Below are 19,662 nucleotides of genomic sequence, written 5' to 3' on the forward strand. Positions count from 1 at the left end.
CCCAGCGATGTCTCCATGTTTATTTCCACAGTATTGATTCATCTGCCCAACGGTCAGGCGCTGCCCAAGTTCAACAAGGCAGTGAAATAAAATCCTCTGTCATGCCCTACTCAGAAAAGAGGGGTGGGAAGTGACTCAGATTCACAAATCCCCAGGGGTGTGGACTAAGGTGAGACAACTCTCAAGGTCCATACAAAAACATTTATTAGATTCCCACAGTAACTAATATATTTTGTAACTGAGTCCACAATAATTGGTTAGGTACGTAACAAATTATGGCGAGCAGTAAGGTATGCCTTGCATAACTTACTTAACAACTTTAACAGAAAGGAGAAAAGATAAGAGAAACAGAGGGACAGAGAAGGAGACAGAGCAAGAGAGAGAGAGAGATAAAGAGATCACCGGTCCTGATTCAGGGTTGGTCCAGCCAGTGGGTATCTCTAGTTCATAGGAGTGCTCCTCCATGGATCCCCCCTTGTGGTACTTATTTTCCCCCTTTATGTTTGTGGTATCTGTTCGACCCACCCTACAGCTAGGGTGCGAGTTTTGTCTCAGGTTTCCCCCCCTGCCAGGTGACATGTAGCATGATTTGGGTGGACGGATGAGTGCTAATATATGTTTAGCATGATCTCGATAATCCTCATTAGCATATGCAGGGTGTCAACTTCAATATGCATTTCACGGATAGTGAGGCAAAGGTCATTCATTGGATATGATGGCCCCCAAAACAGAGAACTAACAAGTTTCACAATTTGAGCAGAAAGTCCTGTCTTCACAAGACTTTGCCTCCCCAGACACATTGTGTGTATTCAGACCAGTTTTCTTGCCTGAGTCACACAAGAGATAAGCAAATTTTAGACTTATCAGTTCTTTGAGGAAAAGGCCTGCATTATCCAGACCCCACATTACCCACCCCACATCTATAGCTATATTTCAAGGTACTTGCGAGTGTTTGAGACATGTGTCAGTGAGGGTCAGAGGGCCTCCTCCCCCTCCCTATCATCTCTCCCTATTTGTTTCGGGGAATTTACAAGTTGTCTCTTACATCCTTCCATTGCTACTCCAGCTTTGAGCTTACAGGCACACAAATGTCAATGGTCTGAGAGCGGGGCTGCCCCTAACACAAGTGATGATCTTTCAGAGATGTTCAGCAGAGGTGCAGAGGGGTGTTTCCACTCTGCACCAAGAAGAATTGAGGTAGGGGAGATGAGGGAAGGAAGAGGCAGAACAGCTGCAGCAGCTGGAGTTGCCAGGATCAACTTGCCTAGCAACCCCCCTTCTTAGGCAAGGACATCTAATTCAGTAGCAACAGCAGTATCAGAAGCAGCCCGGACACTTGGTGAGCTGGGTTCGTGTTAGGGAGCATGAGAGCTGTCAAAACATCAGCCGTAGGGCTCCGAAGCCTCCTCAGTTTATTGGTAGGTAAACTACATCGATCCACTTACCAGAACTTATTCCTGTGGTCTGTGCATACGGAAAGAGCTGTATATGGCTTATTGCAGTCAAACAGCTATTTATACCAGGCAATTGTTGAATGTTATTTTAGTAATGTACAAAACAAGAGTAATAGAAGAATATACAGGAAAAATCAATTGTATAATTCTGTCTTATTCCATGAATACTGTGATAAGTAATTGTATAATCCAGTAGATTATTATTGTCAAATAATATATAGAAAGATAATAGCAAATTATATAAATAGAAACTATTATCTTCTACTAGAAGTGGAATAAGACCAGGGTGCATTATCATAACATATTCTGTTCTGTTCATACATACCCTAGAGTATATATTTTAATACATGAGTAATATATGTATTATAATGTATAATAAATATACAGGTATAATGTATATTCTGCTGCTGTTGCAATTCAATCTGTATGCTATTATGACTCTGTATTCTACCTGTAATAGGCTTATGCAATCTTAATATTATCTATAATTACATATTTTAACATTTATATAATTAACAGTTGTGTTATTAAAGGTATAACAAAAAATGACTCATTCAGAGAGTTTAGGTGTAAAAGATTAACAGAAACTGAGCAGTTTGGAGCAGGGGAGGTGCCATTTTAAAAGCAAACAAAAACCTTCTGTGAATCAAATATCTCTTTGCGTATGATCCTAGAACCACCCACTCTTTGTAGAGAAACCCTTCTGCAAGAGAAGGGTTAGTTAAGTCCCCTCATTGTTTCAGGGCTAATTTCTGGATAGATCAAAATAATATACTGATTGAGTTTGTATACCCCTCGGAAGCTGTCATTTTTTTTCTCCAGAAGGTAAAGAGAGTGAAATTTGCCAGGCTGTGTTTCTGCATTTGGTTTGATTTCTGTAGAAGAAACATAAAGTTTGGAGATGGAATTCATCCTTCTCATATTCCCTGTCTTTTTTGGAGTCTATTCATATGCTTTTTTTTCTGGCAGGTGATATTAGTGAAGGGGTGGCATGATTTAGATAACAAAGACTATGACTGTTGGCCCCTGGAAAAACCAGATGAGTATAACATGCTGGACTGTGGAGGTAAGAGAGTTCTAAAGCTGCTCATCTTGATGATTAAGATCATCTCTTGCTTGGGGAAGGGCTTAAACCCCAAATTTAAGTACTCACAATAATACCTAATTCATGACGAATGTTTTGCATGGTGTAAAGCATCTGAATCAGTGACAACCTCTCTTTCTAGAGAAGGAAGTGAAAGAAAATGACCAAAAGATACTTCAGAGCAATTATTTGTCCAATATTCATTGGCTCCAAGAGAAAAAGTAATAGTAACAGCTGAATCCTTTCCCCCAGAAAGAAATTGAAAACATTTTATTTCTCGTTAGAAAACCAAATGCAACTTAATCCAAACAAAGCAGGCAGAGAGCTCTGCATTGCAGCAAATTCTATTGAGTCATTGTTGAAATTTTGTAGTGTCAGTTCAAAAGTTGACTGTGTTTAAACCCTCCAGCCGGTAAGGAAAATCACTGATTCTACGCATCATGCTTTTCCACTTTGTTCAAAACTGTGTTCCATGAGTACTTACCGAGAAAATCTGAGATCTTTAACCACTTATTCCAGTCAGTTTTGAAAAGGAATTTACATGATAAGATAATAAAAATAGAATCATTTTTATGTTGGAAATTGATTGTTTGAGATTGCAAAATAATTAAAGAGCAACTGAAATAGGAGAAATTAAATTTAAATATTGGAAAAATCTTTTATACTGTAAAGGTGATCAAACAGTAGAACAGGTTGCCCAAAAAGGTTGTGGTTTCTCCATCCTTGGTGATTTTCAAAATCCAACTAGACAAAACCTAGTGCAACCTGCTTTAGGTGACCCTGCTTTGAGCAACACAGGGTTAGACCAAATGATTTCCAGAGGTTCCTTCCAATTTCAACTATTCTGAGATTTTGTGACTCTCGGATTGATAAATAACTGATGTGAAAGAACACTTTTGTTTATGTTATAAAAGAGAAGACTGGAGACAATGTATTCCAATTAGGTTTTTAGAAAAAACAAGAATGACATACTAATACTGATAAAACGCTCCAGGAAGTATATTGCTGGGTCACACTTTGAGCTCAATATTGCAGTTAAACATCTTCCAAAGAGTTCTCTTGGAACAGTGAAATTCAAAGACTATCTAGATGATTGTCAACTGAGACTTTTATCACTGTATGAATTTACTATTGCTTTAACACTGAAGCAGGTATTTATCAGAAGAAATGACTTGTTTAAAGTATTCTTACTAATAATCAAAGTGTGAACTGAGTACGAGGGAAACCAGTATGAGTAGGTTGCTTAATTAACATATAACCTTTACAGCCAGTTTTAGAATGAAGTCCAAGCTCTATCCTGCCTGTCTGTGTCATTCTTCCTTGTCACCTTCTGGGCATTGCTAAAAGCAAAACAAGAGGCATGTACTGTAGCCTCATTGCTGTGGATTTAACACAAGATCTTCAAAGCATTTAGATGTGGGAGTATCCATTGTTGAAAGAAGAGTTTTATTTATCTTTGTGAGACCTTTAAAGGCAAGTAGAAAGTAATTTAACAGAAATTTATTCTGACCTTTTGCCTTCATTCTCTCACATTCTCTGAAGCTCAGCTCTCTCTTACCTTTCAGTGCAAATCACACTAGCTTTCTTTGTAAGTCTTTTCTACTGTAAGTAGTTTCTCTCATAGTGTTAGCATTTATAATGACTGTTTACTTTTCAAGGGAGATGTGAAAGCAAAAGGTTATTTTACAATTTGCATCTTTATATTTGAAAGGCAATTATGTTTAGGGGAAAAAATAGCAGCTTCACTAACAGTGCAACTGAAGAATACACTTGTAAAAACAACCCAAGAGTAATAAAAGAGTTTATAATTGAACAACAGCAAAAACAACAAAATGAGGCTCTCATTTTGGAAAGGCAGGTCTACCCATCCTCTGCAGAAGGGATTTAAAATTTCCTGACAAACTGAGAGCTACACGTTTTCATGATGTAAGTCATTTGATGTGCTGTGAAATAAAACCTTCAACCAAAAATATGGAAAAATGTAGGTGAATGGAGTGGGAAGATTTTCATAGTGTTGTTTGAGAACATGAATTAAAAACTTCTCCCACCTCTTATCTCACTTCATTTCCAGGCTCAGAGCAGGTAATAACGTGTTCTAGGGACCAGAGAGTTGACTGGGATAAATTATCTTTCACAGTAAGAGTGTGGAAATGGAAAATGACAGATGTCTTAGTAACACTCCTTCCACTGTCCTCTGTTCTAGATGTGGTTTTATAAAATGAGAATGCTTTCTTAAATATATAACTATCAGTATATATAATTTAGGTCTCATGAGGGTAAGAGTTTTGACTGAATTTCACGTGTGCTAGAGTTGTCTGTTCTTCCATAATGAGGTGTACCTCAGTGAAAGCAGCCAAGAATGAAGAGCAATGTTTGTTGCCTGATCAAAGAGGAAAGCAAATATATCAGCACAAGCAGCACTACATTATACTGGGAGCAAAGTTAGTTTAGATAAGACAACCAGATTTTTTGTCATATTTCTCCAATTGCTTGATCTTTTTTTAAGTGAGTGTCAGAAGTGTTCAATTAATGTGCATTTGTGTTTCCCTCTCCAGCCACTAAAAAGGATGACTGTTTTGGGCTCAAAAGAGCAATAGCAACAATAGATGAAAATCACTACATAGAAAGTTTGACATCTTTATACATCTGTAAAGTAGAACAGTATAGCATATATGTTGACTCATGACTGTGTTGTTTCTAGGCCTGGAGATGTCATGGGTACAAAGGCCTCCAGAAAAGGCTGTGAGTGGGGAATTCTTCAATGTGACCTATGCAGTCTTTGCTTCAGATGGCTTTTATCAATATGCAGTGCAAAATGGAATCCTTTCTCACAGGTATCATTTCCTATAAAAAAGCTTTCCTGGTCATGAGTATGTGGGGATTCTGTATGTATGTTTTCAGTAACATAATTGGAACACATACTGCGGGCCTCCTCACTAATTCCTTGTATCTTTTGAGGTCTCTTATAGCTCTGTTTGCCTTGATACTTTCCCCTCTGCAATGGCTTTGCTCTCAGAGCAGCCATCACGGCACGCTTGCCCACATGGTCAAGGCTAGGGCATGTCATTCTGTATCTGCATTACTATCACGGTGCACCTCTAAACATCGCTTCTTGTCTTCTTTACACAAGGAATTTACAATTCAAGTTTAAGCACGAGCCCCAGACAAACTGTGTCCTGTACTCATTTTAATCACAAGTGTGTTTGAAGCACATCACATGGATACAAAAAAGAGGCTGGCCCAACCCTGAATCCACTGAATTCAACAATTTCTGTGGGATTGAAATCAGTCCAAAAGTTTATGTATCAACTCAGAGACTGTGTTGATAACTGTAGACAACAGAGGTTAAATACAAAATGTTTCTGTGTACAACTCCAGATCACTAAAAGGCTAATACACCCTAATTTTACACTTTTGTCTACACATCGCAGTTTTCCATCCATATATGGCTATGTCCAGGACAGAGGCTGCAGTTGTCTTTCCCCACTTTCTGTGCTGTACTTTGTTAGTGTAAGAGATGTTTATGGAAAACCTTGCATTTTTCTCGTCCAGTCTGAGTGTTCACATTGCAAGATTCAGATTGTAGAAACTGTTATCCAGAGATATTTTTTTTTCAGATTGAAAGACGACCCATAATCCATTTGCAGTTGCAAAATGTTGAAATTGTATATTTGTCATTTTTGTACTATGGTTACACAGTTTTGTAAAATTTGTTTACCACATTTTCTGAAATTTACAGCTAGTAATAGTTCCAAAAATGTCACCATAAAGCAGTTTTTTTCACTGCTTGGAAATGAATCTGTTTTTCTAGTCATTCCAGGGAGACCTACTCCCTTAAATCAGTAAGAAACCTGAAAAATTCTGCTCTTTGGTTATGTATACATATCTTACACATAGAGACAGATGGCAAATATTTTAAAAGAGAAAGATCCATGCTGTAGTTTTTCAAAGGGATTAAATTTGCACCTCATTTGAACTAGAAGACTATCTGGTTGGCTCTTAAGCTTACTGTGGCTGACTCAAATATGGCTGATACTGGCAAGTCAACTTATGGGTGGCAGCATAATTGGGTGAAGTCATGATGAAGATATTAAATGAGAAGTACAGGATAAATTTTAAAAAGCAGCCATAAATAAAAATACATGATAGAATAAGGCACCAACTTGCTTAAGTATTTTTTTAATTCCCAGCATGGGCTGGCTCAAAGGCCAATAAATTTTAGTGTTTTATCTGTTTAGATGTCTTGGGGATTGGCAAATTTGCTTATCTCAGGTTTCATGTATGTCTATACCTTTGTAAATCTGGCCGTGAACACAATCTATGTCAAGCTGATCCTTTATGTTTGTGTTTATTTCTTATGATACAGTCTTTTGTCTTAAGTCTATTCATTAGTGGCTAGTTCTTCCATCATTAAAAGCAAAGTGAAAAATAAATCCTGGTGTTCTGGCGTTGCTTTGAATATAGAGACACATCACAAGTGCATAACATTTAAACTAAACCCTAAAAGTAAGTCTGCTTGTATCTGCTGAGTAAAACATGTTTGCAGAAAATGATTTTATTTTAAAGCCAAATCTGTTTATTAGTGTGATAACCAACTGAAAGTGTAACTGAGAAAACAGTGGGGAAAAAGTGTTGCATCACACATTTCCAGGTAACTACATTCGTCTTTCAGGGACAAACTTTCAAAAGCTCCACCTTGTTTTGCAGGAAAGTCTATTCATAAAGTCCACCTTTTGCTCTATATTTTGGGGGAATTGTGTCTGATGGTATTGTCCAATATCATTGTTTTCCTTGGCTGTTTGGGTTGTGGAGCAAAGATTGAAGCTGAATGAAATGTGTGAATCACATGCATAGATGAAGATATATAATGGAAAACACTGAGAATGAAAGTAGCCAGGCACACGTATTTCTGCTAGTGGAAGTAGAGTAATGGTATCTTCCTTTGTGCCAGATGTAGTGGTGCCAAGTAATCCCATTTGGGATTTGAAGTCAGCCTGGGGAGAGAGGTGGAGGCTGGTACCTGCTCGCAGCACAGTATCTGCGAGAAGTTCCTACAGCATGGCAGTAGGCAGTGGTCTGGCTGACAGCAATCTTCATTGCTGTAGGACTGCTTCAACCAGAAGCAAAACAAAAAAGATATAGCGTAACTGTGTTTATTTCAGTGCGTGTGTTTTTGCTGCTAATTTTTCCATGCAAGATAAAGAACAGGCCCTCGTGTGCTTGTTGCAATTTTGGGGAATGAGGAATGAATATAAAAGTTTCTCTTTCTGCTGCTTGGCTAGCAATGCTACTGCTGCGAAGGAATTCTGTGAGCAACATGAGTGCCCTGCCAGCTGGAAAGATGCAAATGGGGAGAACTGCTGTATCTACCATGCCAACATTCATTCCTGTCCTTTGGCCTTCATGGTTAGTATAATGGTGCAAAGTTACGTGCTCTGTTCTTGCTACTGAGTGAGACATCATTGTAATAACCAGGTTCAAGTTTATGAAGTCTTTCTGTGATTACAATTAGACCAAATCTACAGTTCACTAAAACTACTGTGGGGGTGTATGTCAGTTTTAGTATGTTTTGCAATAGATGCTGAGGCTGCAGAGCAAATGGCTGGATTTTTGGACCAGACAGTATTCAGAATTTCTCATTATGTTTAGTGGGGCCAGTTTCATTTCTTTGAGATTACTTGACTCAAAACTCTGTACAGGGCAAATTGTCAGTTGGAGGTGTTACTGTTTCTGCATCTTATAGAGGTACCCTGAGTGCTTTGCTTGAATTACTGAAGTTGAGTGGGGTGAGTATCACTGGCTGTGACTTGCAGAACTGAAGGCTGTATACACATGTGCTGAGATGGAATGCTTTTTCTGTATTGGATCAGAGCAAAAAAAGGAATCCAAACATGAGACAACAAAATTCATTCATGCAATGCAAGCAGGATCCATTCTTAACTTGTCTGCTCAGCTCATTGTAAGACCCTGTCTGTCTTTTAATGAATATTTAAAGTTCTGACTGTACAGTTTGGGACACCTTTTTTTTTTTTTTCTTTTTCTTCTTCTATCTGTGAGGTGAGCCTTACTCTGCATAGTAACCTTCATGCAGTTGCTCAGTCTTTCTAGTTGATCTCCCTTCTGGCAATCTGACACGTTCTGCATGATCAAAGATGTTGTAATAGGAAACCTAGTCTACACATCCTGCGGCTATTTCATGTACCCTTCTGTATGAAGGCTTAATGTCTCCACAGGAGCTCTAACTTACTTCTTGGCAGTCTCTTCTTAAGGAGCTGTCTTATTTATGACTCCCTGGAGGTCTTAGCTGATACCAGGACTTTGCTTTAAAAGAGGAATCCTTGATGGAACCATCACATCAAAACTTTTGTCTAGAACCATAGTAGTGACCTTCAACATCCCACCACTGTGGTGATCTCTCCATTATTTCTTACTTTCACAATTAGTTCTGATTGGAATTAAGGTGTGGAAGGTGAAAGCATGTAGCCAAAATGAATCATCTGGCTTCCGTGTAATACTGTAAATATTTCAGTTCCTACTTACAAGAATTCTGAGGAGGTTGACTGTCCTACAGAAAGAAGGCCATTAGTATCATTGCTGAAGATCGAACATACACTTCCACACAAGCCTTTTCCATTATGTGAAAGAAATTTTGTTGGGTTTTGGTTTGGTTTGTTTTTTTTTTTTTTTTCAGTGGCATGACTTTTAAAGTACTTTATCTTAGCTAACATGAACTCCATTTCTTTTGATTTGGTCTGTATCTTACAGTGCATTGAAAGAAGTGCCTGAAGAAATATCTGGAGTTAGGAGACAGACTTAATCCTTTCAAACAAACAAAAAATGCAAGATCTTCTAACAGCCAAAATAATCCACTATCGTTGCAATTGCTGGGAGGTTTATATCTTAACAGCTTTACTGAGAAATGCTCTGCAAACAGGCACAGAAGAGATGCCTTCCTTTCTCATTAAGGAAAAAAAAAAAAGCTGCCATTTCAAAAGTGAAACTGCAATAAAACCCCTTGAGAAAAATATTGAAAAGTGGGATATGATTCTGCTTCTGGTTCTAATACAGCAAATCCTGAAAAAGCATGTTAGCTTTATACTTCTACTGTAGTTAAAATTTGGGACCACAATTTGGCTCATGTGCTGTAAAAATAATATTTGTGATATTTTAACTCCGTATAGGCACAATTACTTCTCTCTTATTTGATCTTCTATTTTATCACAGAACGGTGTTGCTTGTGCTTTGGCATTTTAATAGATTTAATTATAAAATATCACTATTTGCTGTTAGAGAATACAAGTCATTTTAAGAAAGTAAAAGATGATAAGTTAGGATTTTCATTGAGTTGTGCTTTACTGACATAACCAATATGTCCGATAAAGGGTAGAGGAGGAATATGTGGTCCATGGATCCCAGATGATGGCCAGATATTTACTCACACTTTGTCTACAGCTGGTAAAATGAGTCAAAGAAACTGGACTGCCAAGGTAAGGTACATTTATTACATACAGGATTTTACATAGTTTGCTCTTTTCAGAGCTTACTTGCTAGTCATTTAGTGCAGCTCATGCACGTGTTCCCCATCTCATTTATTTGTCAGTGTTATGTGTGTAAGCGATGCATATAAGTAATATCATTTCCCAACTGACTTGACTTGGGAGTAACAGCTTTTCACACTTCTACTCCTTAGGCAGTTAGTAGAAGTAATGGGGATGGGAAGGAAGAAAATAGCCTAATCTGTCCATTTAAGGCCTACACTAACAATATATTGCGCAACAGACTGGACTTTGTTGGGGGTTAATATGGTCATTAGGGGGCATCTACCCAGCAGAAGTAACAGGGAAGCGCATGGCAGAATGCAAGGCTGATAGCCCTGCTTGGTGACAAGAATGCACACCAGGAGGGGAATCAGACCTGCCTTTCACACAAGAGTTGTCTATCCCGCATCTATTTTTCTCCCCAGTCAAGCACATCTGTCCTTCCTGATTCTGAAAAAAATGCATGTATTCTTTTGCGAGTCACCACAATTGGACAATTGTTCTTAAAATAGCCTACTGTATGCAAGTGAAGTTTTGATGCTTGCTGCTTTGTTTGCTTGTTTGGCAGGTTGTCTTAGTTCACGTGGGTGTGACTTCTCTCATTGCACACATCAGAGTTGGGAGAATGCAAGTTGCTCTGGAAGCAAAAACCACAGTCCTTCCTGCAGTAGGTATGATATAAAAGCAGGATGCGAGGGAATTGCTTACTGACTGCAAATCTCAATGCTTTTATCATTCATGCATGGATACCAAGAGCAAAAGGGACTCCTACCCCCTTACTGTTGGAAATATGCAAAAGTCTGCCTAAAATTCTTCGTCACATAACACCGAACATTTGAAAAAGTGTTTGAGCTTCTAACCTGTGTGTGAATCTAGAACCCACTCTGTCAAATGGGTAAAGTCAAATACCATGACCAACGGCTTCAGGCACTACACGGCTTGTCTGGAGTTGATGGGAATGTGAAAATATTCTTCCAACTAGTATGTTGTGAGGACCTGGACACTTCATCTGAAGGGGAGCAGACTAGCAGTAAGCACATTGGAAAGGCAGAAATTCATCTTGGCCCCCTTGCTCACGTTGAAATGCAGCTGCTCCCAAAGGCATTAGTATTTCGTTCACTTTAGTATAGCTGTATGCAACGCAGCAGAAATAACCATACAAATTCTCTGATCAATGTAAAATTTAAAGAGTGGACTTTATTTAATAAATTAAGCACACAATCTGAAGAAAAATATTGGGTAAAATACAATGTCAGCACAATAGATTTTTTAACTGCTCTTCTGGAAGTTTGAGAATATATTTCCCAATATTATAAAAAAAAAAAAAAAAAAGGATCAAAGCTACTCCAATGTGGGTTGAAGTACTTAACTATAGAATTTACTATTCATTTCAAGACAGCTGCAGCTGAGTTTTCCAGGAAACTTACAATTTATCAGAAAAGAAATTTTAAAAATGCAGCTCTACCCCTGAGGCAGAAAGTGATTTCTGTGATTATCCTGGTATTACACTGGAATCAAATGGACTGAGGCAGAATTACTACTGAGCAGTGGATTTTGTTTTGTTGAGGCTTTTTTAAAAAATATATTACATAGTAACAGAATAATACCTTCAGCTCGTGTCAGAAGACTGAAGTACAGGATGATATTAGTTTAGTCATAGAGGTAAAATTGAAACACCATTCAGGGCACGGGAGAAGGAGTTTTGTCCTTTAGGGCTTTTGTTTTAAATCACATCTGATACTGCAGGTAATTTTCATAAGACCTTGGAGAAAAAGAAATCCTTGAAGTATGAGTTGCAAGGTTTCATTATACAGTACCTAGTGTCTTCTACTGCTGCTAAGGAGGGGTCACCAAATTCTGGGAGGTCTCAAGGGCTGGAGAATTTCTCTGGACAGAGAATACAGAAGGCAATGCCTGCCTTGAGGAACTCTAAGTCTCAGAAAAATAGACGGACAATGAGAAACAGAGCAGTGATGAAATGATTTATACACAGACATGTCAAAGGGTCTGATGTCATTAACAATACAATCTGATCAAAGAGATCCTGTATTACTTCAAAAAATCAGATTATTCTTTCAGATGCTGGGGTACTATCTCTGGATTCTTCATAATTTATTCTCTCTGGTAGTCTGAGGTTTCCCAGCTCAAGAAACATGTTTAAATCTGAATGCAACCTCATGGATCGATGAAACTGCCTTAAAATATTCTGATATGTGTTTCATTTTCTATTCAGTCTGTGGAGATGGCTTTTGTGAGGAAGAAGAAGGCTGCTCTATCTGTCCGGCAGATTGTGGGGAATGCCCGCTGTCTGCTGATGCTAGGATAGCAATTGCCTTACCAATATGTTTAGTCTGCACTGGCTTCATTTTGACAGTTATGGTAAGTATACTTTCCCTTCTTTTCTATTTCCTTTCTCTTGCTTCTATGATTTGCTTAGTTAAGAGTGGAGCTCTCTCTTAGTAGAGGGATATATTTTCTTCTGCATTCAGAACCTGTGTGCTGTGGAAGAAAGCAGAAGGAAGGGGAACAACCTTTTGGGCTTCTTTATGAGAAGAGGCTCGTTGGGCTATTATTTTCATCCTGGAAGAGAGGATTGAAGAAGAATGTAACAGAGGGATGGATATATAATGGTGAAGGAAGAAGAGGTTTTTCACAACATGGGAACTAGGGTGTGCCAGTAAAGATTACTTTTCATTCAGAATAAAACTCTGTTATGACATTAACTGCTTCAAAACCCTATGGAGGCCAGAAGTATCAATAAATTCAAAAACAAATTAGGTAGATTCATAAAGGGATTACCTCCACCAGAGGCCGTTACATCTCAGAATCCAAATACAATTTGTAGTGGAAAACATTCAACTTGGGATATTCTTAATAGAAGTAATGAGAAAGAATCTTTTTGTTTGTTTGTTTTGTTTTTTGTTTGGGATTTCTTTTTTTTTTTTCAGTAGGCTCATTTTCTTAGTATAATTGAATCAGTTTAGTTCAGTCCAAAGTGATTAATTTTGCATAATAGGTATCAATTATAATAGCAGACTCATGAAGGAAAAACAAAAAAGGAATGGGGAGACAGGAGTGTATGAATATGGGAGAAGTAGTTTTGGATACCTTTGAATGAAAATATCTTTATAAAGAAGAGACAGCATGCTATTACAGATTATTACTTCACAGTGCGTCTGGGAAAGATGATCTACATTCCTTATGCATATGCATCTTAAAAAAAATACATTTCTGAATTTTATAACATGAATTTAACAGGTGAATATGGCAGTTGTAGAATCATTATATTGACTATGTAGGTAACAGATCATTTATTTGGGGTTTGGCCTATAAATCCTGTAAATCAACAGGCTCCTCTTTCCTCAGGGATTCCTTCTCTTTCCATTTGTGCTGCAGTTGCCATGAGCATCTGAGGCAGGCAAGTGCACTGAGAGGGAACGGGCAGGAGAAGGCTGATGGCCTTCTCCATCCAAGTAAGGTACTACAGGGGGCCCGAATCACAATTAGGTTTTCTCTCTATTCTGTGCCTCTCTGTGTGGCTTTGTGAATTACGAGGGGAAGCACCGTTGAAAACTATTTGAGCATTTATAATCCACAGGGCAGTTGTGACAATGTTTTTCTAGTAACTGTTCTGTAAAACCGTATGATCTGATAGAAATGTGTAATTGGACAGATGAGAAATTTGGACAGTTTTAAACAGCTGGCATTTTAGGAAGTGCAATGGGGTTTCTTGGCCTTGCATAGGTTTTCGTAACTGTCTTGTAGCTTACCTATTATTTCATCTATTTTTCTGTAGGTTTTGAGGTTTATTTTTTTCTTTTTGCATTTCTGTATACTTATTCCCGCCAACTTCAGCAGTAGAATCTTCTTCTTCTTATGTTTTATTTAGGTGATAAGTAAACAAAATAGGAAAAATCCTTTTATCCAATTCAGTAGTTAATATCATGTAAAGAGAACCATCTGGGAATCTAGTGCCTTCTTTGATCATTCAAGCAGAGGAGAGGATTCCTTTGGTATCAGTGTCTCCAGCAAGCCTAGTGGTCACTTCTAGCTAATATGTCTTTGTTCAGTCATACCTTTGCAAGCCAAAATGTAGATGTCTTTTCTCAGAAACCTTTTGAAATAAATGGGATGACTTAATTTTGGTTCAGTGAGCTCTATATTTAGCATAAATTTTTACCAAAATATTGACACAATCTCCACACCATGTTACTTGCATATTATCTGGGCTTTTGTTCCCTGTTTCAACAAATGCATAATTCCCAACGTTAAATTCCACACTATAGAAAACAGTAAAATGATAGTAAAATGCTGCTTTGGTTTGACATTTTGACATTGACAACAGCTATAACAGCTGTATAATTTAATCTGCTGCTCCTCTTTTGAAACCATGTTTTCACACCTCTATGTTAGTTTTGCATGTCAGGTCTACAGAAAATCAGCTATTATTTCTATGCTTTCTTTACAAAGTAGCCACAGAATCCCCACCTAATATTCTTTATGCTAGAGTATTTGACATAATATTACCTCATTTGTGGATCGGGGGGCTAATTCTATTACAGGACAAAAGATGTACTGCTCCTTATCTTGGGGTCAGCATGTAGTGTTTTCTTGTCATGCATAGCATAGGACATTTCCATGACATGAGGTGATGTAAACCACTCATTTGATGTCCAGGCTGAGATGTAAATGTAGTGCATAAGAAGTATTGACAATAATGGATAGTTTGTAGCCAATGCAATATATGACATGTAATTAGATTCTAGAATATAGAATGTACAGTATTTATTAGATGCTGTTTTCTTCTAAGCCTGATATTAACACTCATGGTTCTAATGTTACTCGTAAAATATATGTTGGATGATTAAACATCAGATTTTGTTCAGATACTTACAAAATTTCATATCTGAGAAAAATAATCTCTGGTTTAACCCCTTCGAAGTCAGTAAGGCTACATCAAGAATGAATTTGATTTATTTTTGTAGTGGTTTCAATATCAGAAACAAAAGATGTTTTGGGATGAAAGCTGGATTATAGACTTCACCTGCATCAAACAAGGTTAGTAACTTGTCATTTTGATACTATGATCAGTTTCCTTAATAATTTGGAGAAATAAACTCAATCATAAGTACATCTTCATGTTTTAAGGGCCTTACAAAAGGTGAACCAATTTGTGAAAGACATATCCGAAATTTCACCCCTGTAACATCTATGAGCTGATCGCTGATATTTTTGTTTATTGAAACTTTGGATGTCAAAGTTATTTTAAATAGTTTCCTTCTTTTTTATGGTGATTTGTCACTTAAAAAAGACAAGCCTATCCCAAAATAAACAGATAAACTCTGGACTTGGAAAAAATAAACTACAGTTGCTTCAGTGGATGTATCATTCTATATAATTGGTCTCACTAAGTTGCCCTTGATTTGCACAAATATAATGAGGGATACCATGACATCTTAATTTCTCTCAGTGTATACTATCTGTGACAGACTTGCTGCAAAAAGTAATTCAATGTGGTCAGAGTTTTTTTTTTCATTTTACCTTCTGGATATAAAATATGATTTAATTGGTTCTAATTACACATGCTAAGAATAAAATCAGATGTTATTATATGCTTTACTATGCTGCACTTAAAATAGGTATAGATTATTTACGTTGCTGTTCGTTGTTTTAGCATTCAGAAGGAAAACAATTCCTAAACCCTCAGAAAGGGTAAATCCACAGAAGTCTGCTGAAGCTGATAGGTTTATGCTGATGTACAGTCTCTCTTTCTCTGTGACGAACTGTTAGAAAGATGTCTGCTTTATCTGTGTTTTGTCATTGCGATGCTAGTAGAAGTGTCGAGCATTCTTATGTTAATATTCAGTATAAAAACTTTCACCCTTGGACTTCAACATTAATTTCTGTGTAGTTTTGGTATGATATCCTCATTGCTGTAAAGAACAGATGTTGACTTAGAAATTCATTTGAGTACATCAACCAAACAGAGTTTGAATCCAGATTTGTGAAAACAGAAATGAAACACTCAGGGAAAAGTGTCTTTCAATATACTAAAAAGGAATGTAAGCAAATTTTCATCTGATAGTGAATTAGAAGAGGTCATAAACATCACACAGGAGGAGAAACAATAGAAAGAGACCAAGGGAAATTAGAAAGATTATCAAAAAATAACACATCAAAGATTAATTTGAAAAATACAAGATGAAAGACATAGTTTTGCTGGAGAGGCTCCTGCGGAGCATCAATGCTGTTTAAGACGTAGGGGTGATAATTAACAACTTAAGAGTAATGAGGACTGACAATATGATGAGATTTGGAAACAGACAGTATGTCTCCTCTGGACACAGCTACCCATAGCAGCACATAGTTGTCTACATAGAAAAACATCAGCAGTGCTGTATCCAGGGTATGTAGTCTGTGCTGTGAAAAATTATCTTTATTTTTTCAGGATAACTCCTTTTCTTTTGGTGCATTGCACCATGTATACACACAGAGAGTCATTCTTAAAGCTTTCTCAGGGATCTCTAATGTATTTCTGGGTGAAATGATGTAGAAAGCCTCCAAGGGTCAATGCAATTTTGAACTGCATATGGATAATACTACAGTATGGGAACATGGCAGTCCTGGTGCAAGGTGGTATGCTGAACTTCCTCAGCACCACTTTATTGGATACTCATACCAGGGAGAGTTGAGAGGTTTATGAAACATTAAGACTAATTGGCTAAATCTGGTGCTTAACTGGAGACGGTGAAATGATATGTAATTCATGAAATTTGTTTTGAAATCCATTTTGTTACCTTGAGCTGGTGAACAGAGATTAAAAAACATACACTGAGATCACTGCTATTTTTTTTCATCTGACTGTATTGTTGCTCTTGTCTGATTTTCCTCTGGTGTCAGAATCACTTCCCACATCCCTGTACTTTATAGTCTTCTAGGAGCTCCAAATAGACTTGTTAAAATATGGCACAGGCCTTGCTCTGCTTCCCTTGGTTCTGTCCTCAGCATATAAGTAGCAGCAAGGGCTAATCAACCCAGGAGCAGAGAAACAAAACTTGCATCAAATCCTGAGGATTAATGAGAAAGATCTCTGGCAATGAATTACCTCTGAAACTTTTTTACTTTTTATGCAGCAGTCACATTCCAAGCAATGGCTTTCTGTCTTGTGGGTTAACAAGACCAGCTAAGATGCAAAAATTTGGAGAATTCCCTGTGTTTGTCTGCCTCTGCATTCTCCATCTTTGCAATACTATGCATCTTCAGGTGCCTTTTCTCGTCCCACGTCCCATGTAGATCGTGTAGTACGGACAGCAACAGGAAGCATGATAAATGCTGCCCCAGCACCCAGTGACTCCAATGCCAGCTGTATCACTGCTCTGAGCTCCTGCACAGCAGCTGCTAACATGTCCAGGAAACAGTACTTCACCCAGACTGGGAGATAGTAAGTCAATATATTACTATACATTTACTGCAGTACCTACTATACTATAGTTTCACCTTGCTTTCTTGTTCTTGCCGCCTTACTGTTGATATGTAGTGCAAAATCTTGCATTTCTCTTGTTAGGCCAAATCCAGTAGGTTAATATCATCATCTGACTTCTGTACCATGTACTGGCTGTGGAATATCTTCTATGCCAGGCTTCTGTTTTGGTTATCATTTCTCCTTTTCTCTTGGGGACTTGTTAAAAGAATGTGGCTGCATTATGTTTCTCGCATCTGTTAATGAATGGCCCTTACTGTTCAACTGTATTTGGAACACAGGGCAGGATCTGTGCTTTGCAGGATTGAGGAGTTTACTTAGTGTCATTGGCTGGGAGAGCAGCTGTTTTTTCAGCATAGATCACTGTTCTGCAAAATTACAGCCACTTCATTGATAAGACACCGTGTCCAGCATAGATATTTTACAGTGAGATTTTTGCTGCTTCTTTATGAATGATGACATTTTCATGATCATCATTTTCCTCAGATGAATCAAGGTCAATCACATCGATCAAGGGGTAAAGATGTAAGAATGGGGCATTCAATCTCATTGGCAACATACCTACATCTGCTACACCACAGAACCTGTACTCCATATTATATTCCTGCATGTATCTCCACTGGATTCCTTTATTCTTCCAAGGAAAATTGCTTTGCTGTCTATCAAACTCAGCTGCTTCATCGCTGAGAATGTTTCATCCCATGGGAACAAAAGGATGTTAAATATCAGTGGTGGATCTCCAAAACAGTAGACAGAAGCAACAGATAGCAGCGATGGTGCTGTATATGTTTCACTAGCTCTGACATTTCCTTTGCTGCTACTCCATCATCCAACTGCCTCAACTGATTCTAACACTCTCATGTTGCAAATGTCATGCACAGGCCAAGGATGCTTGAATATCATCACTAATGCTTCCCTTATCATAGAAACAGGGCCCTGTCACCTGTCATGTACTCAGATTCAGATTTACACCCACATATGGGCATGCTTAAATTCTGTACTTCATCTTTAAAGAGATGAAGCTGCTCACTGTAGAAAAAATATCCAGTCCATTTTTGTGGCCTGTCTGGCTTATGAGGTTGGCCTAAAACTGTGTGAACAGCATTTCATTCTATTTCAGTGATGGCAGAACGGTGGCCATAAAGAAAATTGTGAAGAAGACATTCACGCTGTCCAAATCCATACGTAAAGAAGTAAAGCAAGTGAGGTAAGAAGTGAAACCTGAGAAGTGTATATTGCTCCATTTTTACACTGGTTCTTTAAGGGTTACAATCTGTCCAAATGTGACTGTAAATTCATATTCCTCTTTCTTTCAAACTTTGCTTTGACACCATATCAAAATCTCCCTATACCCGTTTTACTTTTCTCTCAACATTGTGAGACAAGCCTGGTTTTCCAGTTACTCTACAAAAAGCAGGAGGGACAACCCATGAAAATTACTGATGTGTTGTCATTTCTGTTCATTTTCACAGGGAACTTGACCATCCCAATCTCTGCAAATTCATTGGAGGTTGTATAGAAGTGCCAAACGTTGCCATCGTGACAGAGTACTGCCCCAAAGGCAGCCTGAGTGATGTTCTGCTCAATGAAGACATTCCTTTGAACTGGGGCTTCAGGTAAAAAAAAACTTTTGAAAAACTAAGTGATACAATCTATGCTATGTATTGTTTAGGATAAGATGTTAATTTTAGATTAGGTCCTTGGATAAGAAAGGCCTGCACTGCAATATGGAGAGAATAAAGAAGAAAGCAGGGAAGCTAATTCAAATATCCAGCCCAACTTGTCTTCTGGTTTTTTGAGCAATCAAATGCTTAGCACTGGTCGTGCTAAGCCAATGACTTTTCAACCCTCCTCTAGCTATACTGCAAAACTGTTTGTAAGCCTTTTTTCCCATGTGACTTCATTTTGTTCCCAAATATCTTTGGCATTACCGTTTCATTAAAAATCACTGCATATGTTTGTGAAGACACATTGGTGAAATGATTAGCATACTTATAAACGCTTTATTATATTTACCAATGTAGAAAATGAGTTCACATTGTCAATGAAACTTCCACAAAGGGAATGACATTGTTCTTTTGAGAATAATCTTCTTGGCACACTCTT

At 37.8% G+C, this 19,662-nt stretch overlaps 1 protein-coding gene across 1 annotated transcript in view; it reads left to right on the forward strand.

The window, feature by feature from the left end:
- The first annotated feature begins 275 nt into the window (after nt 1-275).
- LOC104296055 (atrial natriuretic peptide receptor 2-like) overlaps nt 276-19,662 on the forward strand; it is a 37,195-nt gene continuing 17,808 nt past the window's right edge. Inside the window, exons 1-11 of the mRNA XM_009895880.1 lie at nt 276-290; nt 2,424-2,520; nt 5,240-5,372; nt 7,797-7,944; nt 9,921-10,025; nt 10,645-10,747; nt 12,310-12,455; nt 15,062-15,134; nt 17,370-17,517; nt 18,677-18,763; nt 19,029-19,172. Of these exons, the coding sequence (XP_009894182.1) occupies nt 276-290; nt 2,424-2,520; nt 5,240-5,372; nt 7,797-7,944; nt 9,921-10,025; nt 10,645-10,747; nt 12,310-12,455; nt 15,062-15,134; nt 17,370-17,517; nt 18,677-18,763; nt 19,029-19,172 (1,199 nt within the window). The remainder of the gene's footprint in view (nt 291-2,423; nt 2,521-5,239; nt 5,373-7,796; nt 7,945-9,920; nt 10,026-10,644; nt 10,748-12,309; nt 12,456-15,061; nt 15,135-17,369; nt 17,518-18,676; nt 18,764-19,028; nt 19,173-19,662) is intronic.

This window comes from Charadrius vociferus, unplaced genomic scaffold (genome assembly GCF_000708025.1).
Source record: "Charadrius vociferus isolate BGI_N301 unplaced genomic scaffold, ASM70802v2 scaffold231, whole genome shotgun sequence".
Lineage (NCBI taxonomy): Eukaryota > Metazoa > Chordata > Aves > Charadriiformes > Charadriidae > Charadrius > Charadrius vociferus.